We start from the raw sequence: 27,685 nt of genomic DNA, 5'->3' as shown, positions 1-27,685 counted from the left end.
TGAAGATCTTGATGGATCAAATGGTCATCCCATCATGCAAGCCAAGTGGATGTAATCAAACTCAAGCTTGATGGCTAAAATAAGAAAAATTAATTCATCCCACTTAGTCCTAATCAAATTCCAAGGGCTACTACTCCAGACAGTCCTCTCCTCACCATTATTTCATGTAGACCGTGCTCTCGGCCCTGTCCTTTTGAGCTTCTTAATTAGCCTTTTTTGTTACATTACATAGCCAATATTATAAACATAACTAGTTACATTACATTACCAATGATGTTAAGTTAAAGATAACCTAGGTGACAAGGTCTTGACTAAAAGTAGTGCTCACTTATTGGTTTAGTAACTAGTAGTGGAGATAGTTAAAAGGCATGCATGTATAATCGAATGCCAGCACAATGGCAAATTTTCACCATCATTATTATAAGTATTCATGTCCCAATAAGTCCAATTCAATGCTAGCACAATGGTTGTTTCCTCCACTGTGGTGGTTAGAATAACGTACAAGTGTAGAATTAGAGATGCAACATCTTCCACTTTGGTCATCCTACCTCTCCTTGCAATCCTTAAAGTTTAGAAGCCTTCTCCTTGTAACTTTTATTCCTTGTATTGATCATGGAATTCTTAGAGGCACACTTTGAGGTCCAATACCCTCCAACTAGCTCCTCCATGACATCTCCTGGGTCCATTGCTCTGGCTAATCTTCCAATCATGGCATCCAATGCATCCAATGCATCCAATGCTCTTTTCCTTAATACCTTTATGAAAAGTTTGAGAGAAGATAATGTGAATGAGGGATATATTATCTATGGTCATGCTACAACCCACATTAATATAAAAATGGTTGAATGTGTGCTCAAAGTCCTAGAGACATTTGCAAAGTGGTTTCTTAGAGCATCTTTGGAAGAAAGAGGACTTAATTAATGAATTTGGAGTCAAGATTTCAATATTACAAGCAAAAGGTCATAAAGGTATAGAGAAAATGAGGCCTTTCTTTACAAATCATTACTAGCAAGTTCAAGTAGCAACAGAGCAATAGTGTGGAGGTGAAGTCTCCTAAAAGAATAATTTTAAGTGCAAGTCTCCACTATTTCCTCAAGCCGACGAGGTTGGAATGCACCTCTTGTGCACCCAACTTCCACCTCATATGTGCCAAATGGATGATGAGAAGAGGAAAGCATAGAGAAAAGCTAGAGACACATATTAGATGTGATATTCAAGTGACATCTCAAGGAGGATGGTGAAGCCAAGGTAGGGGAGGCACAATATGAGGGAGTTGTAGACATAAGGGAAGTACAAACACGGTTGTAGCCAAGGAAACTAAGAAAACGGCTAAGGAAGTTGAAAAGTTGGCTATGGAGGAGAGGTAAAGAAGACAAACAGAAGAGGAGTGCATCACATGCCTAAAGCAAATGTTGAAGGACACTAAAATAGAGGCGAAGAGTGTTGAGAGGGAGCTCAAGTCCATGGCATACAATCAAAAGATGGAAAAGGATGAACTCTTCAAAATGGCTACAATATGAAAAATGCATTAAAAATCGAAAGGATGGCATGATAAACTAGCTCAAAATGGATAACAAGGAAACAAGAGTGATGTTACAGAAGCTACACAAAATCTTGAAAGAAGGCATAATGTGGGCCAGGATTCAAATTAGACAAAGAGCACCTCCAAGCAAGATGAAACGGTTGCATATTGGAAGGACATGTATTACAAATTGGGACTCCAATACTATGCCACTATGTAAGAGCTTGGTATGTCTATTGATAATGGTGAGAGGTTGGGTGTCCATAGTGTTGAATTGGAGGGTAGCCAATTTTTTTCCTGAAACTTTGATGGAGCTATTGTCAGACGTGAGCAGAGAGTGGAGTAGTTGAATGATAATATTCGTACCCGCAGGTTGAGGGAGAAAACAATAAAAAATATTTTTCCAATTAGGGGACACATAAAATGATCCTCACAGTAGCATACATAAAACTTGAAGTTTTCCTTCATACATGCGACAGTGTGGAATGGGCACGATATGTGATGGCCACATACTAGATCACTACCACATTTGATGGCCTTGCTATTTTCACCATGTGCAATAAAAATTGTGTAACTATCCATTGCCTGACACCTTAGGAGCTTAGAGGTGCCTACCACATGAAACTATTAAGAAGAAGAGAGTGCCCAAGCAATCCATGGAGAGACTGCTTCTGAACCTCCACCCGACATGAAGGTAAGGTAGGGGGAGCCAAGTTCTGGATCTCCACCCAATAAGAAGGCAAAGTATGGCGAGCCAGCAGGTTGTGGATCTCCACCCAATAAAAAGAGCAAAAAGAAGGAGCAGGAGTGAGGTTGAAAAGCTCACTATTATTAGCTCTCTGATATGTGAGTTGATACTTTCATTTCAAATGCCACCTTGATGTTTGTTTTATGATGAATTAAGGCTCATTAAGAAGGCAAAGCAGGGGGAGCCAGGTTGTGAATCTCCACCCAATAAGAAGGGAAAAAAGAAGGAGCAAGAGTGAGGTTGAAAAGCTCACTGTTACTGGCTCACTCTTGACATGTGACTTGATACTTTCATTTCAATTGCCACCTCGATGTCTATTTTATGATGTATTAAAGCTCATTAATGATGATACCTATGATGATTGATTATTTTGAGCTTTTCACTTTTGCATTTTGTGTAAACTTGGGTGGTGGCCAATTGCCTTTAGGCTAAGCTCCTTATTATTTGGATTTGGAATTTCAATTTTGAGATGTGACTTGCAAGCTCTAGATGCAGGCTCTAGATTAGAGTCAATATGTCTCTATTCAATAATCTATACTGTTTCCCAAATTTCCACTGGCATATCTTATCACTTTTTAGCACTTTCTCTGTTTCTTGCACTTGTTAGCACTTTTTAAGCTCTTATCTTATGAGAGAGAGAGAGAGAGCTATTTTCCAAGCGACTATCATGATGGCTGAAATAATACCACAATAATGCTGATTGAAACCAACGCGCTAATGGTTGTAGCTTGCATACATCATGCTGCTTCATAGGTTTTCAATGTACTCTTTATAACTTAATGGATAAGCAGACATAGATGTGCCTTATATTTAAGGCTAAGAACCATGACATAAGAGGAGCTTTAAGCCTTGCAAATCCTTGCATGTCAAGAGACTCAAAGATAGGAATGTGTGTTGTTGCAAAATACAACATAGACCTTGACCTAGCCTTGTGAGAATAGAATTACCTAAGATGTGGTCACACTAGAGCATTGATTCATGGAGATAGATGCCCATGTCTCATTGTTGAATGTCTCATTAGTCATCCACTTGGATCCTCATTGTGTGTTGCAAGGGCAAGCAAGTTTGATACATTACATTCTATGTGAAAGCCTGTTATTTGTCAAAAGGGAGATTCTGAGTGGCACCAAAGTGACTGCATTGTAGCAAATGCCCACAATTTAGTTTGAATGGTGTGAAGGAAATGCAATTTCTTGTCTAAATGAATTCAAGAAAGATAACACTAGCATTGCAAACGAGAGGACATTTGAAATGGTTGATGTTGTAGGATCAAAAGACAAGAAGAAATGGGTATTGTCATACAAGACCACTCCACCATAGGGTCTTATCGACCACTTGTAGATTCAATCTCAAAATATGTGCTTCACAATTTCATAGCACTAATTACAAGGTAACCAATTAAGAACATGCCCTACCGATTTCTCCAATGACACAATTATCTCTATGATTAATTTTGTTGAAAATTACTATTTTAAAGAACAAGATGGAATACAAAGTACATAGTGGTACAATAAGTAGATAACAATTTTGGTGCATATCACCTCTAGCCACCTACCAGACTCTATGATTGATACCAATCTTCTAGTAGACTCCAAGGAGTTCAAGAAAGTGCAACACACATACCAGTTCTATATTTCAAATGATAGGGAACATGATACCTTGTTCGTCTAGTGTGCTTTTTAATTCACTGGGATTGCTTAACCAAATATGATCCCCAAGTAAAGAAACAATAAAAAATCATTGGCTATGGTTAGATGGTGCTTTCTCTCAATTCAAATCAGCACATGGATTCTACTTTTTTGCAAGGTTTAAATCCCTAGTTGGTCTAAAAATGTTGTGGAATTTCTTTTGATCCCCATTGCAAGAGGGAACATGACGAATGTGGCATTGTTATAAAATGATCTCTTTATTGACATGAGTTAACATGCCCTCAAGGTAAGCTGTAGAATTCCTATGATGCAACAACATTGGCTTGCATTTAATATGTTCATAAGAGCACAGTGGACATATAGTAAATAGAGCTGCAACAACAACTTAGTGCACAGAGTGTTCCACAAGATGAAGGTGAATGATGTAAAAAGTAGGAACATATATGATTATGACACCATTGATGGGACACCAAGTTTGCACATAATATGGGGCTTTCCAAACAACCACCTTTGTCTCAAAACACAATAGCTTTCCTACTTTTGTAGTCAACGTGTCCATCATGGTAGATTATGAGAAGTCTGAGGACATTGCAATCGTGAAACAATGCAAGCTATGCCACCTTTATCCTTTACATGATGTTTGTATTGAAGAGACAAATAGTGGACCATAGTTTAGGGAGGAATTTGATGATCTCATTGATTCTCTAGAAGAGGGTTAACTTTGCAATTCTCATTGACTATGAGGAGAACCAGGAAGATGACCCATACTTTGTGTTCTAGTGAACGAAACCCAAATATAAGGTAAAGGAAGCATTTTAGAATCATTGGGGACCATCTTATGAGAAGTAGGCAGTAGTCGTAGGAGCTATTTGGTACTGGCCAGAGATATAGACTCTTAGATAAGAAGCCATAGGCATTTGTATACTCTCATCTAGTTAGAGCTATTAAGTTTCAACTGCAAGTCATTCCTGGAGGAAACAAGGGTACAAGAATCTTCGAGATGGATGTAGGCACTCAAGAGCACCTAATTGGGGGTCTTATAAGCATAAAAGCTTAGCAAGCCAACTTTTAAATGACCAAAAGCCATTGGGCTGGGTGTCATCTAACTAAGGCCATAGGAAGTGATCAAAGTGACTGAAAGAGGTTACATTGGCCAAGTATGAAGAAGGAGCCAAGTTAGCCTAACATAATTCTAGGCATACTTGAAGTTAACTTGAGTAAAAAAATAAAGCACATGAAACAAGTATGATATCGCATGTATGGTCATGCGTATGCTTAGATACCACTATGTTGTGATGTGTGTAAGTCATGTGTATGCTTATATAGTGATGTGTGCATATGTGGTCTATGTGATGATATGGCACAACATGTACAACCAATCCTCATTGATGACTATCACGACACTAGCTACTATGTGTTAAGATAATGCGATGTTGCTTGCTATAATGTATCTATTGCTTGGTACTAATGACATAGTAGATGCTAATACTACTAAATGTCTTATCTAATTCCATTGCCATGTAGAGGATTGTCAAGGTTGTTGATGTGGCCTTTGGACAAGCTTTTTAGCTCATACAGAATAGGCAAGAGGTGATAGTTGGCAATAAAGCTAGGGCATGTTACATTACTAGTGAGGAAGTGAAGAAATGATAGAGGGTGATGGCATTTGAAGTGCTCAAGTTGGATAGTTGAATTGGAAACCATGAAGGAAGAGCCCCAGATAATGGAGTCCAATCTATAGGCAAGTAGTTTGTCATAGGCTTTGTGAGCTTCAATGAGGATGGAGGACTTGAAGGTGGATATCAATAGTCCCTCTGCTAATTTGCAAAGGTAGACACTATTGTTGGTAGCCAACAAAGGAGCTATGGTCGGTGTCAATGGATATAGACACTACCTTGTGGTTTAGTAACACTAAGCTACATGGTCTTAGTGCAAGGCTTGAGACCTATTTGTGTTTCAAGCTCCGTGTACATGGGTTTAGGGTTCAAGGAGAGAAAGGCTTAGAGTCTTTGATAATGAGGCTTGGAGGAAGCCCAAGGTGGTAAAATGCATCCAATGTCTTAAAGTGATAGTCACCAAAGCAGAGGCTCGAGGTCCAAGAATTGGATCATGTGAGAGGCATTACTAGCCTCTTGGCTACTATGCAGTGAGCACTACTCTTTGAATGCTTATGAACCATAGTGAGTTTCAATGCCTTGGCTTTAAAGCTAAGTCTTTTAGCCTCAAAAATCAAGTTTGGGGAGGGCCACAAGACATGACAAGTGATGTAAAGTGATATAGATAATACATTGGACTTGGGAACCATGGCCTAACAAGAAGCCTGCCTTTGACTTATGTGTACATGTGAAGCTTGAAGAACTCTTGAATATAATCATTGAAGGCTTTGAGGGGTTTAGAAACTCCAAAATTGTGAAAAAGACTAGAAACTCTATTTTAAACCTAAAGAGATACGTCAAAATAATGCAAAGAAGTTTCTAAAGGGTCTCTAAAGGATGCACAACCAATGAGGTTGTGTTTAAAGCCTCCAAATCCCTTAAATACCCCAAAAATCTCTTTCTTTTTGTCAAATCTCTCTTTCTCTTAGATCAATCATGGAGATCCTCTTCTTGCTTTCCCACAAAAGAACACAAAAGTACCTCACAAAATGCTTACAAATAAATATCAAGAGATACACTAGCACTAAAAGATCATCACTAAAGCTGCATAAGGTTGAATCAAGGTATTTTTATCTCAAAATGTATAGGAGAAGCTCTACAAGATAAGTAAAAACTCACAATGAATAAGTTTATCTCATCAATAAAGGATTGTCTAACTAGGCTTTTTCCATTTGGTAACTATATGCCCCTAAGATTAATTGACTCCACCTCATGCAGAGTAAGCCATACTAATGAGTCATTTGCAATGGCAAAAGAACAGGAAAAGTTAGACAACCTTGCTTGATTGACTTCAAAGAGGAAAAGAGCTTGATATAGATCCATGTATACTAACTAAGCAAAAATACTAATGAAAAGCAACTTTATAAAATTCACTTAGATGGTGGTTCCAAGCCCCATATCCTACAAAGCTTGATATAGATCCATTTATACTAACTTTAGTAATAGCACTCATGAAAAACAACTTTATAAAATCCACTTAGATGTATCCTACAAAGATTTAAATGAAAAATGATAATATAGCCTCTCATAGGCCTCATCAAAAGTCTACCATAAAATATTTCAAAAGCCGACCTTTAAATCAAATGTTTTGCTGTGTAATTTTTGCACACTCACACCCTTCCCACGGATTAAGGATAGCTTCAAGGAGGTGTCTCCCTTTAATGAAAACATTTTTTGGAGGTAAGAACAATATTTTCATTTTATAATGTACCTTAAGGGATGATGCCTTTGCAAAGACCTTGTGGATATAGTTAGCATTTGCAAGGGTCCCTAGTTTCTTAGTTCCTCTTATCACCTCCATTAGGAATAAGCTGTATGATTCCTCGACTTAGATGGGAAGGTAGAAAGCCATCTATAGACTTTCCTCCCAAAGCATAAGCTAAGTCCCACCAAATTCAAAAATTCATTGTATTTAGCTAGATTTCTCCCTTAAGCCATGGTGTGACCTACCTTTTGTATTTCCTTTGGTGTAAAAGGCCTTTCCAACTAGAAGACATCTCTTTTTTCAAAGTTCAAATTTTTGTTGGGCCAATTTTTCTCAATAGTTGGTTTGAAGGTTTCCTTAATAGGCCTATAAATCTTGCCTACCAAACAAGCTCTAAAATGAACTTGTAGTAATTGAGTTTAACATGTTCCTTAGTTCTCATGTATCTTTTTGCCTTAAGAAGATGAATATGAGCTACCTCACTACCTTGCATGGCAAGCTCTTCTAGCTAAGAGATCAATTCTTTTAGAGAATGCATACTCTTGGCCTTGATCTTGGATGCATGTTTCCTTACCCTTTTTTACAATGAATGAGTTCCTTATATAGCACCTTGCCAACAATCTACTATAGACTTAACCTTTAAAAAAGTTAACTTCCATACATTCCTAAATTGAGCTTGCACATACTTGTATGTCAAAAACTTGGTATTTGTTTTAAACCAAAAGAGGAGTACTTCACCCATACAAAAATCACTCCTAAGTGTAATTGGCACGTGGTTAGAGAGGAAAAGAGAAAACAAGACATGACTCTCAATCTTAATAGCCTAATCAACGAATGTCCTTTACGCATTGATATTTATCTAGCCTTGCTTCCCTTCTACTGCCCGCAATTTGCCTCTTTTTACTAGGTGAAGATACCAAAAGTACCAACATGAATAAAGTTAGAGTTCTCCTTTACTTCCTCCCAACTTTGAAGCTAATCACCTCTAATGCCATAGAATTTGAATTGCATTTGTCACTAATAAACTCGACCATGTTGAAGTCCCTAGCAAGAACAATTTTGTCTCCAGTGAGAACAATTTTGTTCCCATGTTGAAGTCCCCAGTGAGAACAGTTTTGTCTCCAACATTGTTTAGAAAATCCCAACAACTAGTGGGAGCATAAAGGGAGATGAAACCTTAGATGATCCCTTGATTTCTAAGGATACCTATTTGCCCTTTAGATTAGCATTTCAAGCTCGAACTTTAGTTGCAAAATCATAGAGAATATGAATAGCAATACCTACCTTGCCTTGTTCATGCTAAATGACAAACTAGAGTCTCATCTCTACGTTAGGGTGTCATCTTTACTGAGAGCTCTTAAGGAGCCAAAAAGTAAATGATAACGACTCGTGCTTCTCCTAAATTGACTAGCTAAAGCTAAAAGCATTATAGGATTAGGAAGCCCATGCGTAAGACATAAATGATATTTACTTACCTACAATTCTTATTATTTTTCTTGATTTTGGGACTAGGGCTCTTCAGGTGACTAGGTGCCCTAACTTTTGGAAGTGTCACTTTTTTTGAATTACTAGCTTGGGCTTTGAGGGAGTATCCTTTTGGACTTACAATGCTTGGGAAGTATCTCATCTAGCATTCCTTCTTTAGGGTTGTCCTCTTGACTTTCTCTGACCATGCCGCTTGCTTGATTTATTGAATATCAGCTCTTTAAATAGAGAGGCTTTTCAATTGTCCACAAACCACAATACAAAACTTATTTGCCATAACTATTTTATGAAAAATAAAGGAAAAGCATAGTATCCTATATATAGAGAGAATGTTTGTAACATGGCACCCTTTTGTGCTGTAAAACTATCTTTACCTTGATTCCAAGTAGATGGTTGATGGTGGAGCCATGTAGAAAACCAATCAAAGAATGCAACCTTAGCCAACTCAATGAATCATTATGCAAGTCCTCATCAAGGTAAGGTATAACAAAGGTACTTGAAGAAAATAAGCTGTCTATGATCCAACTCCATTTTCATTGGGGACTAAAATTTCAACATTTGCTGGGGGACCTTGTCCTTGTCTCCACTGATGATTGGGATGCTAGTTTTACAATTCTACTCTTGCTCCTCGCTTCCTCCAGCTTCCTTGCTTAGCAGGTAGCACCTCTCTTACAAGCCTCTCATCATCTCTTTTAGCATTGAGAGTGTGATTAGTAGGGAGAGGTTGTTGTAGGAAAGGGGTGGAGAATAAACATCCCTAAAGTTGCACCACACCGCACCTACATAGGTCGACATGGCTCACAAGTTAGACATGACAATAGCTTCCCTCCCTTGAGCACCTTCATGCATTTCATGGCCTTCATGGTTGGTTGTTGCTTAGAGTTGAGAGTAGGAAACTTTGAAGCTCTCATTAAATCGCTAGCGATGCTAGATAAAGCACATGGGTCCTCTTGAGCATGCATGTAAAGAGGGTTGTCAAAAGGGTCGTATTGTGTGGCATCACCCTCTTTGTCCATAATGAACATGGCTTGCATGAAGGTAGCTTGAGTTAGGGTGATGAGTGTGACTTGTACCATCACTGACTCGACATGGCTCGCAAGTCAAGCATGACAATAGCTTCGCTCCCTTGAGCACCTTCATGCATTTGATGGCCTCCATGGTTGGTTGTTGCTTAGAGTTGAGAGTAGGAAACTTTGAAGCTCTCATTAAAGCTAATAGCTCACTAGCGATGCTAGATGAAGCACATGAGTCCTCTTGAGCATGCATGTGAAGATGGTTGTCAAGGGTGGTATTGTGTGGCATCTCCCTCTTTGTCCATAATGAACATGGCTTGCATGAAGGTAGCTTGAGTTAGGGTGATGAGTGTGACTTGTACCATCATTGACTCATCCCATCAATTCTATGAAGCATACAAACAAGGATTTTGTCTACATGGTGTAAATTAGAAGCTTGATTCTTTGTTACTTGCATAAATTAGAGCTTGTAAATTAGAAGCTCAATTCTTGCATAAACTAGAACTTGTAAATTAGAAACTCGATTCTTGGTTACTTGCACAAACTACGTGTAGCCTACATTTCCAAAGTTGCTTGTAGTCATGCTTTCCTCTCTTCTAGGTTGGCTTGGAGTGTCAACAAGAATGGCATCATTAATATAAGTGAGCAATTGCTTCCACCTTCTAAAATAAAGAGACCGTCTATTATAGTAGTTGCAATTTGTTCTTCCGCTAGCATGCCGATACATTAGCATCATAAACATCTCAATGTTCATCCCTTCCTTTTTATATAGCTTGGTAAGGTCCTCACCTTTTGTGTTGTGGCTTTATAGTGATCCCACATCAATCTCAAATTTTAATCATGTAGGGAAAGAGCGATTATTTTTCCTTAGGAGGTCTAGAGGGTACCCATCAACATCCTATCATTGGTACCCTCATGGGAGGCACACATAACGTTGATATACCCAAATTATTTATGGTCTTTGTTTCTTTCAAAATATTCAAAATTCATGCCATGTAGCAAGGAAAGACTTATACCACATAACAAAATATTCAAAATTCATGCTCACGTGGGTTGTTCTTGTTTTGTCATCCTTTACATATTTTCTTCCCCCCCCCCCCCCCTTCTCTCTCTCTCTCTCTCTGTCTCTCTCTCTCTCTCTTCCCTTCTGTGCTCCTGAAATGCTCTGAGCGCCTTTGGCGGTGCTCTAGATGGGGTCATGTGGTAGATTAGGAGGGTGCATCTATGTGCCCTTAGGTGCCAAAAACGCACCCGAGAGTTATTAGGTGCTAATTGTCCCACTAGCGCGAGTTCGAGTTTGACCGACAATGGCCAAACACTTGAGATGGACAACCGTTGCCTAGCAGGCTTAGGGGGAGAGAGGCATACTAGAGAGCAGTCGTCATTGGATGACTGTTTTCAACGCAAAATATGAAGAATGTGTGCGAGCACATGGAGTGGAGACAACGGGCTCGTCTAAGAAGGTGAAAGGATACACACTCGTTTGGGGGAATTTGAAAAGAACCGAGACGACGTGGCAGGCAGGAGAAGGCTACGGCCCCTACGGAGACGCGCTGACGAGGACAAACCATCACTTCAAATTACGAAATAAACTTAGTACATGATTAGACGTATAAGTTGCCAACTCGCCCTGTCTGTGCCTTTTCTCATAGGCTAGACTATCGTTTTATCAGGCTCTCCGACAGAAACACAACACACTCTCACAGTAGTGGCTCTCTTTCTGTCCCAGATCCGTCCCTCATCCCATCCGCTAGGTTTTGCACCCCCTTTTCTCCGTCTCTCACCTCGAATGCTCTTCCACCATCCATCTTTCCCTTCTCCCTCCCCCCCCCGACCCTGCCCCCTCTCTCCCGGAAGCAACCGGCGCCATGAAGCGGGCTTACAAACTACGTATCCTTCCGACTTCTTGTGGTTTCTGTTCGGAAATAGCCCCCATTGCATTTGTATTGTTCATTTTAGGTACGGCATTTGTATATACTTGCATTCTCGGCCAGGGACTCGAGGTATGTTTGAATTCGACTTTCGGCATTGTTTACGTGAGAGTTGCAAAGTCTTTTTTCCTCCGACATTGGTTGTTCGACCCGTTAGTCTTATGGAAACACGTCCCTCCACGCCTCTCGGAAGTTTTCCTTCACTTAAATTGCCAGAGGAATTCGTTGCGCACGCCTCCAACGTCAACTGTCTGAAAATTGGCAAAAAGTCATCAAGGGTGCTTGTGACAGGAGGTGAAGATCATAAAGTCAATATGTGGGCCATCGGCAAACCAAATCCAATTCTTGTGAGTGCATTTGCTCGTCCTTTTTGTGCTTAACCTTGAAATAAGCCTGTTGGGCGTGCACAAACCTAATGCCATTCCTAATGCTGTGAATTTTCACTCCTCCCAAGCAGTTGTGCAACTCCTCATAACAGACTGGTACCGCCCAGAATTATCTGCTGATCGTTTTCCTCGCTTATACATCAAAGTTCACAAAATTGAGGTTTAGGATGTGCACATCTTTCAAGACATCATCTGTGTTTCGCTTGCATAACACGTTTTGCAGAGCTTGTCTGGACACTCAAGTGCTGTAGAGACCGTTACATTTGATGCTTCCGAAGTTCTAGTGGTGGCAGGAGCCGCAAATGGAACAATTAAGCTCTGGGATCTCGAAGAAGCAAAAAGTAAGTCCTTTTTAAGGCAGTGTCAGCTGTGTCCTTGGTTAAAATGTGTTGGTAGATCGTATGCCTGTGCTTTGTCTGGCCAGTGAAACAGGGGCTGGTTTTGTGGTTTATGGTATGGCGGTCATTGATTGTGGAGTGGTCGCTTTCTACATGCCTGCAGTTGTCCGAACTCTCACCGGCCATCGTTCCAACTGTATAGCGGTGGATTTCCATCCATTCGGGGAATTTTTTGCTTCTGGTTCACTTGATACAAATCTTAAAATATGGGACATTCGACGGAAGGGCTGCATTCACACATATAAAGGACACACTCGTGGTGTAAATGCCATCAAGTTCAGTCCTGACGGGCGCTGGGTAGTCTCTGGTGGAGAGGACAACATTGTGAAAGTATGTTCTCTTGGCCAAAGTACGTTTTCCTGAAGTCAATGGCTGTGGTTGTATGGTTGTGTATTGATTTCCAAGTGCTAGCTGATCCTTGAAGCAGGAGTTTCTGGAATGTATGCCGTTTTGGCTGTATTTGGGTAATCTAAAGTCACCTTGAGAGTATGTACTAGATCAGTAGGAATAAACTAAGAATGGGGCTCATGTTTTTTTGGGTAGAATTTTGGGCATGTATTTTACCCTCTAGCAGCAAATCTGTGCTTTCATCTGTGTCCCTTGTGTAGTTGATCTATGTTCTTGCTCTCGTGACCACTTTTCTATGTTTCTTTTGGTTGAGTCACAGCTGTGGTTTATTGAATGTTGAAATCCCACGCCGTAATTGACTTTATTTGGGCAATCTAGAGTATCTACTAGATCAGTAGGAATAAATTAAAAACGGGGCTCATGTTTTTTTTAATTTGGTTGAATTTTCGGGCATCTGTTTTTACTCTCTAGCGGCAAATCTGTGCTTTCATCTGATTCCTCTATGTTCTGTAGTTGATCTATGTTCTTCCTCTTGTGACCACTTTTCTATATTTCTTTTGGTTGAGTCACAGCTGTGGGATTTGACTGCTGGCAAGCTTATGCACGATTTCAAATGTCATGAAGGACAGATCCTGTGCTTGGACTTCCATCCACATGAATTTCTACTTGCCACAGGTAAAGCTCTATAATCCATTACGATTCTGATACGAGTGTCCCTTTGCAGAATCTCTGGTCTTTATCTCTTTCTGCCAGAAACAAGATGTGTGTGGATTGCAAGGACTGCTGGAGTGTGTTGATGCCCCTGTATACGTGTCTTCCTTTATAAAAGATGGATTTAGGACAGGTTATGATCCTAGAATTTTAATAACTTGGCCTGCTGGACTGTTCTTATAAACATGCTCAAGAGCATGGGGTGGCATAACTATGGAGAATAAGAAGTGGCATTGTGCCAGTACACGTGCTCTCATAAATTGTGTATGTATGTGTGCTGATTTGTTAAGAGTCAAAGCATATACAGAATCTGCAAAGCAGCAGCTTAGTTATCCATTCTTTCTGTGTGGTCGTACAAAATGCCCAGAGCCTTATGCACCTATTGGGAGGATGCCGACAGATGAGCTAAAGATGACAAACATGCATCAAGGTTACGAATGGAACGTAAGTCATTCAAAATATGGCGGCCAAGCATTGATGCGGTTGTGCTACTCAAACTTCCCTAAAGTGGGGAAGATCTCTGAACTGGTGGGGGGCCATATTGGATGCGTTTGCAATGCGAATATGTAGGAAATATCCTACGTCTGCCTGCTACTGGTTCTGGTCATCAGCCATTGGGTGGGTTGGATGGTATACCCGGATTGAAGTAATCACATGAGCCTAAGTTACATCTTTTTAAAGCATCTAGCCCTCGTGCATGGCAATGTGGTTGTGAGTATTGCAGCCATGAGTTTCTTGCTGCCATTGTGGAGTTTTGCTGCTGCTGTAATACAGTTAGAATTCAGTGAACATTGTCCATTGTTTTCCAAGCATTGGCTAGTGAGGGAGTGTGATTTTGTTGGTGCAATACCATTCACACCACATGAGCTAGTGGGTAGCTTGTGAATACATCTGAGATGGCTCAAAATCAGAATCAATCTGGGAGATATGTTTGGGGTTTTGGCCTAGAAGGATAAATTGGATGGCATCAATTATTTCTTGTGGAGTTTTATGGTGATGAATTTGTTAGTCGCAAAGGGTCTTTGGGGGTTTGTCATAAATGACGAGGCCCACCCCAGTAGATGCAGTGATTGCTCTTGCTACACCTCAGAAGGAGGTAATGGACGTGATGGGCAGCAAGCTTAGGCAAGGCCAGCTGCACTGCTGCTCCTAGACAGGATCAGAGGAGACAGGTTGCCATGGATGCCTAGGCTATGTCACTTATTGCCTTGTTTGTTAAGAGCCTCATTATGCCTCATACCGGTACAGACAGTCCGTATGCTGTTATTAATTGTTGGCCGTACAGATGAGCTGTACGGAGTTGCAGGCAGATGGTATACCAGACTGAGTACCACTTGTGGCTGTACTTTTTGTACAAATAACCATTTTCAGAGCAGGCCGTATAGCTTGCACAGTAGCTGTCCGTGGCTGGCTGTATGAGTATTTGCTGACGTGGCAGCATGGGAGTACCTTCTCCTTTGGTTGTGACCGGTTTGGATGAGCCTAGTTGGCTGGGTAGCTCCCATGCTCACACGGGTTCTTGATTGTGCAGACTTTGTGTAAGTACCCGAGCTGTTCTTGGATGGTCACATAGAGTTGGCTCCCATTGTGAGTGGCTTTGGAAAGCCCTTGTTGTGCAGGGTAGCCCATAGCTAATGGTTCTATTCTTGGTGCAAGCTCCGAAGATGCAGGCTGCTCTATCACCGTCTGATGCACACTAAAGGTCAAGTGGGCACTTGTGGCAGTTAAGGGAATTGTGTGATCCAGTATGGATTGCTAGGAACAGTTCCATGCTCATTGCAAGCTCTCCAAGACAGATTTGGATGCCTATTGCTTGGAGTGATGAAAGCAGAGCCCAGCAGGGCTGATGCATGGGTTAGTGATGCCAAAGCTTTTGGCAAGTATCTTGTTTCGTGTAGAAACATACTTTTTGGTTTCTCTAGGAGATAGGTCACATGCATGCAGTGGTTGCTAGGCAGATGACTAACCCATGCATGTACTCAATATGTGCAGAAACTTACTTTTTGGTTTCTCTAGGAGATAGTCACATGCAGGCAGTGGTGCCAGATGGCACATCTTGAGTACAGCATCGTGCTGAGTAGGCCGGGGTTGGGAATCCATGCTTGGAATGGGAAGACCTCACATTTTGCTAGGGACAAACGTGATAATTTTTGGCCCTTCTGAGGCGGGTTCACTTGTTTCCCACATGGGGGGGGGGGGGGGGCTCCAACTTAGTTGACTATCTTGTGGGATCTCCTGCCTTCACTTCACATATTACTGAAATTTTCGTCCCACCACCACCAGGGGCTGATCACACCGGCAGCTATTGTTGGGGGCAGACCTATTATAGACAGATTGGACTTGAGTTCAGAGCTTCAGGCTCTCATGCTTTCACGAATGATTCACAGTAAGCCTTTAGTCCCACTTCAGATAGTCCTTGCTGAGTTCGGGGCATCTCCACTAGTGCTCGATGTAGCATTTCAAGTCATCACATACCTCTCCGCATTAGACAGTATGGGTCTTGCACCACAAGGCAACGTAGGCTTCCTTGGTTGGCTTTATCCTCCTCCATGGGAGTGGTAGATGATGATCATAGATGTTGGTATGCAGATGGTTTGAGAGCCTTTGGCTATACATAGACAAGCTACCTCCCCTCCAGTACAGCATTGAGACCCCTCCATCCCGCTCACATATCACGAGGTGAACCAGGTCCTCCGAGAGGATCCCTTACAATTACACACATTCAAAACCTGGTTGGCACCTCATGACTCCATGTGAAGCTCATCTTCTACAAAGACGATTGCCTACGGATTTCAGCAGAGGGCTTCATCAATCTAACAGGATACACACGGATCCACCTCGCCCACTCCCTAAGGATATTGATCGGGCATTTTAAAGAACTTTTATAAAGCTCCAGCAAACAAGTGCGCTGAAAAGTCTGTTGCAAGTATGCAACTAGATGCTGCCTACAGTGAGCCTATGTGCTGGAGAGTTGAGAGGACAAGCGTAGAGAAAGAAAGAAAGTTAATTAAAAGTCTTTGGAAGCCCAAAGGGTCTATGAGGCTAAAAGAAACTGAGACAATGAGCTAAGGGATGGAGCCACTAAGCGAGCATTGGCATCAATACCCATGACGAATACAAAAGAAAATTGATCTTGATCATAGTGGCATCGATACATGGGGGAAAACTCTCCAAGCTCATGAGTGGGCGTTGGTATGGGAATCAACCTTAGGAGGGGACGTTTATGTGCAAGGCTGCTGTGGCGGCATAACCCCAGTGATGGAGCGTTGGCGATTGTCAACATGTGTAATCCATTGTGATCTCTTGGCTATAGGTTAGGCCATCCAACGACCCCATCGCTTGGAAGGTGTGCATTAGTGGCACCTAGCAATCATCTTGATTGCTTTTTAGGTTCTAACTCGGTTGGTTTGAGACCGCTTGACCAAAATAGGTCACCCTAACCATGGTGGCTCTTGGGTTGGGTCTCTATTAACCATTTCCAAAGGCTTCACTCCATAGTTACAACTAGGGTGGACATTCGGTTCTTGACCCACAATTAGATATATCTGACTTAGTGAGGAAGAAAATAAATACAATGGAAAACAATCGCTTGAAGAAGGATACTACATTGATCTTGTTCGCGGTAGAGAGAGCCTTGCAAAGAGGGGGTGGGTGATATGGTAAAGGAGATTGCAGCCTTTGGACCATCTTACACTCCTCCCTCATGTGAGGCCCTGTGCACCACAATTTTGGCAATAGAGAAGACCGCTATAGAGCAAGCTTTGACTCCCATCAAAGACATATGAGTGAAATGTGGTGTCACATTTATGGGAGATGGATGGAGTGATACTAGGAGCTGCTCTATTCAGGGTATCATTGCATACTCTAGGGGGGTCAGCTTTTTCATTAAAGCTATTGATAATTCAGAGGAGGGAAAGTCATCCGACAGGTTGGCTAGCATTTGGATGGATTCCATTGAGTATGTGGGGGCAGATAAGGTTATTCAGTTTGTTTGTGATGGCGAGAACTCCAACAAGGCAGCAGGGAGGATTTTGGAAGAGAAGTACCTTCACCTTACCTTCACTCCTTGCATGGCACATGGGCTGAATAATCTCTTGAAGGATGTTGGTAAGTTGGATAGTGTGGATCCTACCATTGATATGGGTAATCATGTTGTATCTTTCATCACTCGCCATCACTACATTTTGGCTATTTTTCGTAAGATATCCCCTCAAAAGAATCTCTTGAAGTATTCAGACACACGCTTTGCATATGATTTCATCATGTTGAAGCGGCTTTTTAAGCTGAAATCTCAATTGAGGCAGCTTGTTGTTTCCGTTGAGTGGGATGCATGGCGTGAACGAAACTTTGCATGGGCTCACAGAAGTCCATTTTCTTGGATTACCTCTTTTGGGATGATGTTCACCTTTTGCTTCAGGTTACAAAGCCAATTCTTTTGATGTTGAGGCTTGGTGGTGGAGATGGTTCTTGTACTGGGAAGGTGTAGGAAGGGATGGATAGAATGATTGAGACCATTCAAAGTATAGATGCTTTGTATGCTTGGAGGAAGGAGGAGTTGAGGACCCTTGCAACCTCTCGGTGGGCAGAATATCATTCACCTTTGGAGGCTGCAACCTTTGTTTTGGATCCGGAATTTCAAGGGAAGGGGCAAGAAACAGATAAAGGGGCGGTGCAAGGATGGGAGAAGATATTGAGACGACTTGTCTCAAGTCAAGATGATAGGAGAAAAGTGCGTGAGGAGCTGTCATATTATAGGCAAGGAAAAGGGTTGTTTGGTTTGGAGGATGCACCGAATGACAGGTTCAAGATTTCCTCCGTCCATTGCTGTAGCGTTTGGCTATTCGTATACTCAGCCAAGGAGCTAGCTCTTCACCCGCCGTTGAGCGGTTGTGGAACAATTTTGGAAACATTGCATTGAAAAAGAGGAACAAGCTTGGGGTTCAGAAGGCCAATGATCTTGTATTTGTTAATGCAAAAGTTTGCTTAACGAGTTCAGGACAAAGTGCACTCTTGAACCATATCTTGGATTTAAACCTGAGGAGGACTCTGACAGTGATGCAGCAGAGGATGCTCTTGAGCATGAGGATGATGGGGCCCAAGACCAAGATCAGGATGATGAGATCCAACAGGATGAGGGAGAGGCCTCCATTGCTATGCCATCCTCAGACCATTAGGGCTGACTCTCTTTTTTTCTATACACCATGTACTTGTCTTGAGAGTCTCGAGTCCTATTTGTATTGAGGCCTTTAGGCCCGAGGCATGGCCTCCCTTTTTTATACTTTGCATATTATTCATAGTTACTAGGGAACGTTTCGGGAACGGGGGGGTCGGATAGAATGGAGAGTGGTCTTTAACTGAGCTTGAGATTCAAGAAGGGGACTAGAATTACATGCACAGACCTATATCACTCAAACACTCAATCAAGGATTGTGTTACCCAATTCAACACTTCAACTTACCACCACATGTTCTCAACATGGCATTTTACACAAAGAACAATCCCTGAGGAATGTCTTAAGGAATGTTTTTAGAACTTAATATCTAAACATCATCAGCCATGATCAAACTTAGCTCATGTTACATTCTCCTTGGCTTGAGTTCTACGAGAGGCTATAGAATTCAAGAGGTTGGATCTTGAATTGTATTGGGACATTGTTAACATCATGAATGGAAAAGCAACGTACAATTTTTGGCTTTGCCCATGCACTCCTATGAGGACTCTTTGAGAAAGTTTCCTAGTACATTAGAATAAGTGACAGCTTGTAGGTAGAGCTTAAAAACCTAAGTGACAGCTTGTAGGTAGATCTTAAAAACCTAATGTCTATAACACTTTCTCTATGAGAAATAGCAACCTCTCTTTGTCCCAAGCTTGGACCCCTGACCCCCTTCTCTCTCTCTCTCTCTCTCTCTCTCTCACGTTTCCTCTTAGAATGATTATATGTAGTGACACACTTGAGGTGATCACGATTGGGAAGCGCTGATGAAGTGTGAACTACCAATATTGTAGATGAGTGAACTAAGTAGAATTGGTGACAACATTAGGAAGGGGATCCATTCTAAACTAGTTACCTTTTCAAGAGAGTTGGAAAGGCTTGCACTACACTTATAAAGACATACGGAGTCCGGAAGGGGGAACAGGAACGAGAACGCCATGTCATATGACACGTCATCAAATCACATGGAAAGGAGTAGAAGGGGAGGAAGGAGAGGGGGCTGAGTGGCTGACTGGAAAGGGGTGGAGAAGGGAGTGGAAGGGGAGGGGGCTGAGTGGCTGAGTGGAAAGGGGTGGAGAAGGGAGTGGAAGGGGAGGGGGCTGAGTGGAGAAGGTTCAAGGGAGTAGAAGGAGAGGGGTTGAGTTGAAGGGAGTGGAAGGAGAGACGGCTGAGTGGAAGGGAGTGGAAGGAGAGAGAGTAGAAGGGAGCGGGAGTGGAGGGGGCTGAGTGGAAGGAGAGGGAGTAGAAGGGAGTGGAAGGGAGGGTAGAGAGTGGGAAAACCCCCCGTCAGCGGCTATATATGCTCCTGCGCAACCCTAAACTGGGAACGCCAAACCCTAGACGTTCCGGCCACATTCCCTGGCGTTCCCAAAATTGGGAACATTCCTTGGCGTTCCTGGTAGGCACTCCACCTGGAACGGCGTTCCCACGTTCCAGGAAGACGGAACGCCGTTCCTTGGTAACTATGATATTATTAGTTGCTAAAAGTGGTTTTCTTTTCATAATTGATATATTTTTATATGAATTGATGACGTGTCATATGACGTGGCATTCCGGTTCCGGTTCCCCCTTTCCGGAACGTTCCCGTTCCAGCACTTGAAATTTCAGAATGTTCCCGTTCCGTGGTAAGTATGGTTCTTGCTTCGAAATCTGAGCAGAAATAAGCAAAAATAGATTCCAATCACCTTGGGAAGTAGGCAGCAGCAAAAACCAAGGTCCTTGCATCTTGAGAAAAATGAAAATCAGCCGTACAACAATGAAGCTACGTTGAAAAACGTGTAGGAGGGTGAAGAGAAGCTTGCATGAGGGATTGCCACATGGCCCCTCATTAATGCTCTAATCCTCCAAACCAATGAAACAGGTGGTTTGCCCCCACATTAAAGTCCTAACCCCTCCTAACCAATGAAACATTGGCTTTCCTTGGGCCCAACATTTAGACCCCTCAACCCCTAGCATTTGGGCCTAGTAGGTGCACTGAAAATTGGACTAGGGACTTCTAGGAAGTGGGTGCTTCCTCTAGGCCAGTTTCCTCGGCCAAAGTAACCACAGGGTTAGCTACACATGAAATTCACATCGCTATGACATACCCCTCTCAAGACAACAAACAAACTCGTTTGCTGCTACAAAATACAGTAAATAAACACATGATCTGTGATATACAACCAGCAATGATGATATGGTCTAGGAGAGCACGCGATTCCATCAATACATCAATGCATCACCTGTGTGGAGTGACTAGTGCACTCATCATAGAGATTCCATGGCAGAAATACTTTCAGCAACCAGTACCTCCAGTGAGAACTGCAGTGCCACCAAGCAACCTCTAGATATCTTGTGAGCTGTCTGTATCATGAGGGAGCGGAGGTGCTACCCCCCTCTAGAGCATTAGGCAATGCTTCAGACCTCTGCTCTGCTGAGCCTGAATGAGCCTGTACTGCAGTGGGCTCGAGCTGAAATACTTCCAGGTAGAGCTGCAATACCCTAGGTGAATCTGCCAGCTCACCTTCCTTCATCCGCTTGGCATCCAGTGCTGAGTAGTTCTGAAACCTAATTAGATACGTTTTGGAAACTCTACAACCAGCAATGATGAGATGGTCTAGTCGAGCGTGCGATTCCATCCATACATCAAATGTATCACTTGTGTGGAGTGACTAGTACACTCATTATAGAGGTTCCACGGTAGAAATACTGTCAGCAACCAGTACCTCGGGTGAGACTTGCAATGTCACCAAGCAACCTCTAGATATCTTGTGAGCTGCCTGTATCATGAGGGAGCGGAGGTGCTACTTCCCTTTATAGCATTGCTCTGCTGAGCCTGAATGAGCCTGACTGCAGTGGGCTCGAGCTGAAATGCTTCCAGGTAGAGCTGCAATACACTAGGCTATTTCAATTTGTGTGCTGGAGCCAGAAATGTTGCTATAGCGTATCCATGGAGCACAGCTCTTTTTATATGTCACTGAATGCATCAATCCATGAGCAACAAGAAAGCAAGGTGGTAATAACTTTCAGATAAAGAAAGAGGGTCATGACTCCTATGTTTATAAGCTGCCCCCTGAAATGGATTGCCACTTGCCTGTGTTTTGTTGTTGGCCAGGTTCACATGTTTTCATTTTCATCGTGAAAATTTTACAATGCTAGAGTGTGTATGTTGTCAACCTCCAGCAGCCTGACAGGCTCATGAAAAAGGAGTTAAGCTAGCTGTTTCTTAAGTCTTTCACAGTTTTCTTTTCGAAGGGCAAAATATCACTATAACCCTTGTAGTGGAAATGATAGAAAATGCCAGCAACACCTTAATCATACAAACCTTGCTGTAGCAGCTCTTGCCCACATGTGACACAATTGGTTTAAATCCTGGTACACACACAAATTGTAGTCGATGCTCCTTTCCTTCCACTTCCATGTCCAACTACTCATGAATCCACAATATCTTTAATTGAAAATACACACAAAAGTACACATGTTTTACATGCTGGTGCAAAATTGTAGCTGTATCCTCCCTTCTTTTAAGTAACAATTATATCATCCTATATCTCACTTGTAATAGAAGAAAAATGTTTCAAGGCACTGGATGGTACTCTCTCTTCTCTTTCAAAGTTTTCTATGAATGGAAGCCTTCATCTCTTTCCATGCTGACAACCACATGTGAAACTTTGCCGATCCATTGATAGACAAAGTAATGGGTTCAAAGTTTTGTTTGCCTTGATTTTTACTTCCTAAAGGCTTAATTAAAAAAACAAAAAGTAAGCTTGACTTGGCATCATAAGGCTTTTTCCTCTATTTCCTATGGAATCTTCTATCATCTATAGTTTGTGTGTCTTTCATGACATTTAGAACTTGCTTTGTCTATCTGTGCAGGCTCTGCTGATAGGACAGTGAAGTTTTGGGATCTTGAAACCTTTGAGTTGATTGGTTCAGCTGGACCTGAGGTTGGTGCAATCCCATGGTTATTTATTGGGTTGCTTTGTAGTTTTTAAAAATTTTTTGGGTGATAGTTTACCCATGGCCCTCATCTTGCAGGCAACTGGGGTACGCTCTATGGTATTCAATCCAGACGGGCGAACATTATTGGCTGGTTTACACGAGAACTTGAAGGTGAACCATGCTTTTCTCGACTCAATAATGGCATTGTGCAATGGTATATATTAGATGGAAAATCAGGTGATCACGTGGATAACAGATGGTAGAAGTTTGCCACAAAATACTGTAAACCATGATGAATTCCCTAATTTCAGGTATTTTCATGGGAACCTTTGAGATGCCACGATGTTGTGGATGTTGGATGGTCCAAGCTAGCAGACCTCAATATTCATGAAGGGAAGCTGCTTGCCTGTTCTTACAATCAAAGCTGCGTTGGCATCTGGGTGGTTGACTTATCAGTAAGTGGCATGTTGCTCTAGAGAATTTTAAGTGAAACACAGATTTGTTTGACTAGTTGTCCTCAGAGTTTGTAAATATCACAATTGCACTGTCATACATATCCATGTCTTGCACTTTGCAGCATATGGGGCCCTATACAGCTGGCAGTAATGGTCGTGCAAATGGCCTTTCCTCATCTAATCAGGCTGCTCAGCAGACAGTGGATGGAAGCTTGAAGAGCAGCAGTATGATGCGGAACACAGTGCCACAAGTTTTGGAATCTGCGATGAAAGAAGTGAAGCTGAGCACCCCAACAAACTGTATGTCCTGGGCTTCATTGCTATCCTTCGATTTTTCTCCTCAGCTAGCTTCTCCCCTCTTGCCTAATTACAGTGGCAGGGTGGGATGGTCTTGTTTGGCACAAACCCTTGTTGGTTTTATTGCTTGGAAGATATCAATGACATGTCTGCGACAATTGGCAGCGCAATGCGACACTTCTTTCTTGCAGTATCATTGTCTTTTCAGAATGTTTTACTGGCTGAAGTGCCTTTGTATTGTGCAGCTGCAGAAAGTGTGCCAAGTACACCCCAAAGGGTCAACAACACAGTTTCATCTAAAGTAGCAGCGTCTGTGCCTTCTTCAGCTTCGACATATTTGCTCTCATCCAGGAGAGTTGGGGTTGCAAAGGCTCAACCTGCCTCCATAGGTCAAGCAAGCAGTAAGGTTGACACTGCACCTGTTATAGTACCTAGGCATGTGTCAGGTGAATCTTCTGTGTCTGCAATCACTAGGCCCATGCCAGAAGTAAACTCTGCCAAACCTACACCTCACACAGTCTCATCCAAAGGTAATGATCCAGCCAAGACAGATAGTATGAAAGTTAGAGATGACAGCCCTAGACTTGATTCAAAGAGTTTTCCAGACTCAGGCATTTCATCTCAGAAGAGTGTTGTAAACAATGAAAGGACGCTTCCAAGTGCTCAATTGCGCTCGGAATCACTGAATGAGCGAATACCTACTAATACTGACGATGACCATGACAACATTAAGTGGATTGGATCTGGGAAATTCAGAAGGACTGCTTCTGCTGGAGCCCAAAGAGATACTATGGCAAGAGGGGTGCCTTCCTTTCCAGGTATGCTCTGTCAAGGATTTTAAAAAGCTGTCTGATTTATTCTCCTTTTACGAGATTTCTGACTTCAACTTACCAATTGGATTGTGGGTGTTTAAGTGATTTAATGAAGTTTATGTGAGAACATTTAATGCTGGTGTTGAATGCTTTTTGGAGAAAAGTGGGGAAAAGTTATCTATGAACAATTAAAGGAATGAGTTCCAGGTATTTAATTTTCCAACCTTTAAAAGTGTTATTGGGAATCTTTTGTGAGAAAATTGCTCACATTGACCTCACATTAATGAAACGGCAGGGCAGTAAAAATGGAAATAGTAAGAAAAACTGCAGTACAAGAGGCAGTACAAGAGAGTGGGCAAAGTGGAAGAGCTTAAAAGTAAATGTATGCCTGTAGAAAAACAGAAAGACAAAGGAGTGGGCTTGACCTCACATTGCTGAAATGGCAGGGCAGTAAAAATGGAAATAGTAAGAAAAACTGCAGTACAAGAGAGTGGGCAAAGTGGAAGAGCTTAAAAGTAAATGTATGCCTGTAGAAAAACAGAAAAGTGAAAAACCATGTAAATTTCACCTTCACACTTAAAGGTCGATGACTAGACAACTTGCCACAAGGCATGAAGGCTAATATCATACAAAGCCAAATGGTTATCTTGAGAAGCTCATTCGGCTTGCAGAGAAATTGCAGCAATCGCATTTCTAATTCCCAACCATTTCTATTCCATTGTCCTCAACATCCATTACTTCATTGAAGTATTCAAATTTATCTTTGGTGAGGGTTTTGGTAAATATATCAGCCACTTCCTCAACTCAAAAATTTCATCCATGCAAAATCAATATGGGCCTTTTTCCTCCATGAAAGACTGGTTGCGATCAGCTGGATGCATTCCTATTGTCAGTCTATAGTCAGGCAGTATCAAATTGACTCTTGTTTAAACCTAGAGCAACCTTTTGAATCAAGTTACTTTGCATATGGCATTGGTGGTTTCTCTAGAAAATAATGGAAGGATAGGCTGGTTTGTCTTTACCGTCAAATAGCTCTAGGTTCAAGAGAGAGCACTACACACACACATACACACATTTTTTTTCGGGTGAAATCTTTGATTGCTTTATATTACAATATAGCTAGCCGGGAAAAAACTGGTAAGCGGAAATAGTACATCAAGCAAAGATGTTCATGTAGGACAAATATACATGTTGATCTATGCAGTGAGTTTGCAAACAATTGAAGAGCGATTGTTGCAAAGAACGACGGAAAAAGACAAAAGTATAAAATACTGGATCACCAAAGACTCTGTGATTTCTAGCTTTCTAGAGCGTCCAGAGTGCCCAGTAGCGAGCCCAGGTAAAGAACAATGCAAAATCTGGCTGTTTGGGATAGATCCCAAACAACCAAAATTGCTTTCCAAAAACAGCCTGAGAGAATCTCAATCTGTCGTGAAGAACACACACACACACACACACACACATTTTTTTAGTGAAAACTTTTGATTGATCAATTACAAGAGTAGTGACCTCAAAAACGAGGCAGCCAAAAGTACATCAACTGAAAATCTCTGTGTATGCTAGATATACATCATGATCTATGCAGTGTGTTTGCAAGCAATCAAAGAAGGATTGCTGCAGAGAATGCTTAAAAAAGCCAAACAGGGAAAATTTGGGATCACCAAAGACTTTACAGTTCTTGTCTGTTTATAAAGTCTAGAGTGCCCAATAGTGAACCCAAACAAAGAAAAGATGAAACTCCGGTCTGGGTGGATGAAAACCAAAGAGCCAGAAAAACTTCCCAAAAGGGACAGTAGGTCAATGAACTCACGAGAACATGGACAAAACCATAATAAATGAGGCACAGTCTCTTGAGAACTCAAGCATCTGTGGCAACGAGCAGGAGCAATATGTCTGCGAGTCAACATCTGTCCAGATGGAAGAATGCCCAGAAGCACTTGCTAGAAGAAAACCTGTTGCCAAAGAGGAGTTTTGTAGGCCCAAAGCTATTGCAATCTCTTTCTCCACCACTTGGTTGGGCGATGCATTCGCCAAATAGAGTTGCCTTTCTATGAAACCCAAGGTTAAGGCAAAAGTATTTTATACAATGTAGGCACCGTAATCTGAGATAGCCTCGAAACGAGAAGAGGACCATGGTGAGGTCAAAGTCCAATCCTCCAACCTGTCGTGAAGTTCCAAAGGAGGAATCGGAACAAAAGGCGAACACCATGCATCTTAGGAGAACAAAGTTGATGCACTGAAAGTAGTTTGATACTTTTACAGCCATGTTTGGAACGCCAGAAGATTTCCATAATGGCAGACATGAAAGAAGCAAGATCTGCCTTGGTGAATAGAAATAAAATTGAATATATGCCACAAGGATGGAATGCACTATCGAACATGCAAAGGCTAGGTTGCCAATTTTCAATATTCTAGCTTTTTCCAAAGCTTGACCATCAGTTTGTTGATGATGAGTGAGACCCCATCCCAAAGGGTAACCAAGGTGACGAACAATTTGAGTGGGTGGAATGATTTCCTCGGGCCACAAAAGACTATGCCAGTCTTTAGAATACAAAAAATCAGACCATGCCTGCTTTTCAGAAGCCAACATGTGAGTTTGGTCTGAGGTATTATCTCCCGGTTGTGGGGCATTATTGAAATCACCACAGATAAAAGCATAATGTCGCTAGGAATCTGCTTGGCATCCCAAATCAAAGCTCGATTCCCAGAAGATTGAGGAGCATATACTGATGCAAATTCAAAGATGTCGCCTTGAACAAGGCATTGTATGATCATCCATCGACCATGGTGATCATTGAAGGCCACAATAGGGTGAAGATCATGCTTAACCAAAAAAGCTACCCTAGAGAAAGAGTGCTTTCCAGCATAAAAAATGTCATAACCAGCGGAATGTCCAGATTTTCCAGCATACATATGCTGATTATGCTCTTGTAAAGCCACTATATCAGGCTGCAATGGGCGTATATACAGCCAGACCAGTTTCCATTTTCGAGCATCACACAAACCTTGTACATTCAAAGTGACACATTTCAGATGATCAAGCATATTTACAGATATAGGACAGGTATGTACAACAGCAAAAATGCCTTCTATGTCTGCATTTCCACCTCAGTATCCGTGCCTCGGCCCTGAGAAGAAAACTTAGCTTGAGGAGAAGACAATAATGCAGCAACTTCCTCTTCTGGAAAGAGGGTACGATTGGCAGTCACCTCAGCCCAAGTTAAACCAATACCAGAATTTTCAGCCGGTGTTTTGCCCTGAGAGGAAGCACCATTCCAAGTCCGGGAGGGCAAAGGTCCCTTAGGTGAGAAGACTTTTCTTGGGGTTTGCCAAGCATCATTCAAAGTTTTGTCCTTTGCCCGAGGAGGCACAGAAGGAGGAACGTCACCATTTGAAGCAATTGGTGCTTTCCCTTTGTCCTAGACAGCAAAAAACTG

At 41.9% G+C, this 27,685-nt stretch overlaps 1 protein-coding gene across 3 annotated transcripts in view; it reads left to right on the top strand.

The window, feature by feature from the left end:
* The first annotated feature begins 11,445 nt into the window (after positions 1-11,445).
* The window catches only part of LOC147892312 (katanin p80 WD40 repeat-containing subunit B1 homolog KTN80.4-like), a 99,703-nt gene continuing 83,463 nt past the window's right edge, over positions 11,446-27,685 (top strand). For 2 of the 3 annotated variants that reach the window (XR_015542482.1, XM_087388644.1), the window contains exons 1-10: positions 11,446-11,667; positions 11,925-12,055; positions 12,318-12,435; positions 12,596-12,822; positions 13,413-13,515; positions 22,619-22,689; positions 22,781-22,855; positions 22,996-23,139; positions 23,262-23,439; positions 23,682-24,254. Coding sequence is in view for 2 of the 3 variants with exons in the window: in XM_087388644.1 (XP_087244770.1) it covers positions 11,646-11,667; positions 11,925-12,055; positions 12,318-12,435; positions 12,596-12,822; positions 13,413-13,515; positions 22,619-22,689; positions 22,781-22,855; positions 22,996-23,139; positions 23,262-23,439; positions 23,682-24,254 (1,642 nt within the window). In the remaining variant the exon portion in view is untranslated. The remainder of the gene's footprint in view (positions 11,668-11,924; positions 12,056-12,317; positions 12,436-12,595; positions 12,823-13,412; positions 13,516-22,618; positions 22,690-22,780; positions 22,856-22,995; positions 23,140-23,261; positions 23,440-23,681; positions 24,255-27,685) is intronic. The other variant, XM_087388646.1, reaches the window with a different exon arrangement.

Source organism: Dipteris shenzhenensis, chromosome 17 (assembly GCF_047967505.1).
Source record: "Dipteris shenzhenensis isolate YYH24624 ecotype China chromosome 17, Dip_SZ_1.0, whole genome shotgun sequence".
NCBI classification, from domain to species: Eukaryota; Viridiplantae; Streptophyta; class Polypodiopsida; order Gleicheniales; family Dipteridaceae; genus Dipteris; species Dipteris shenzhenensis.
The sequence above is the reverse complement of the archived record's forward strand: the minus strand, read 5'-3'. Positions and strand labels throughout refer to the sequence as shown.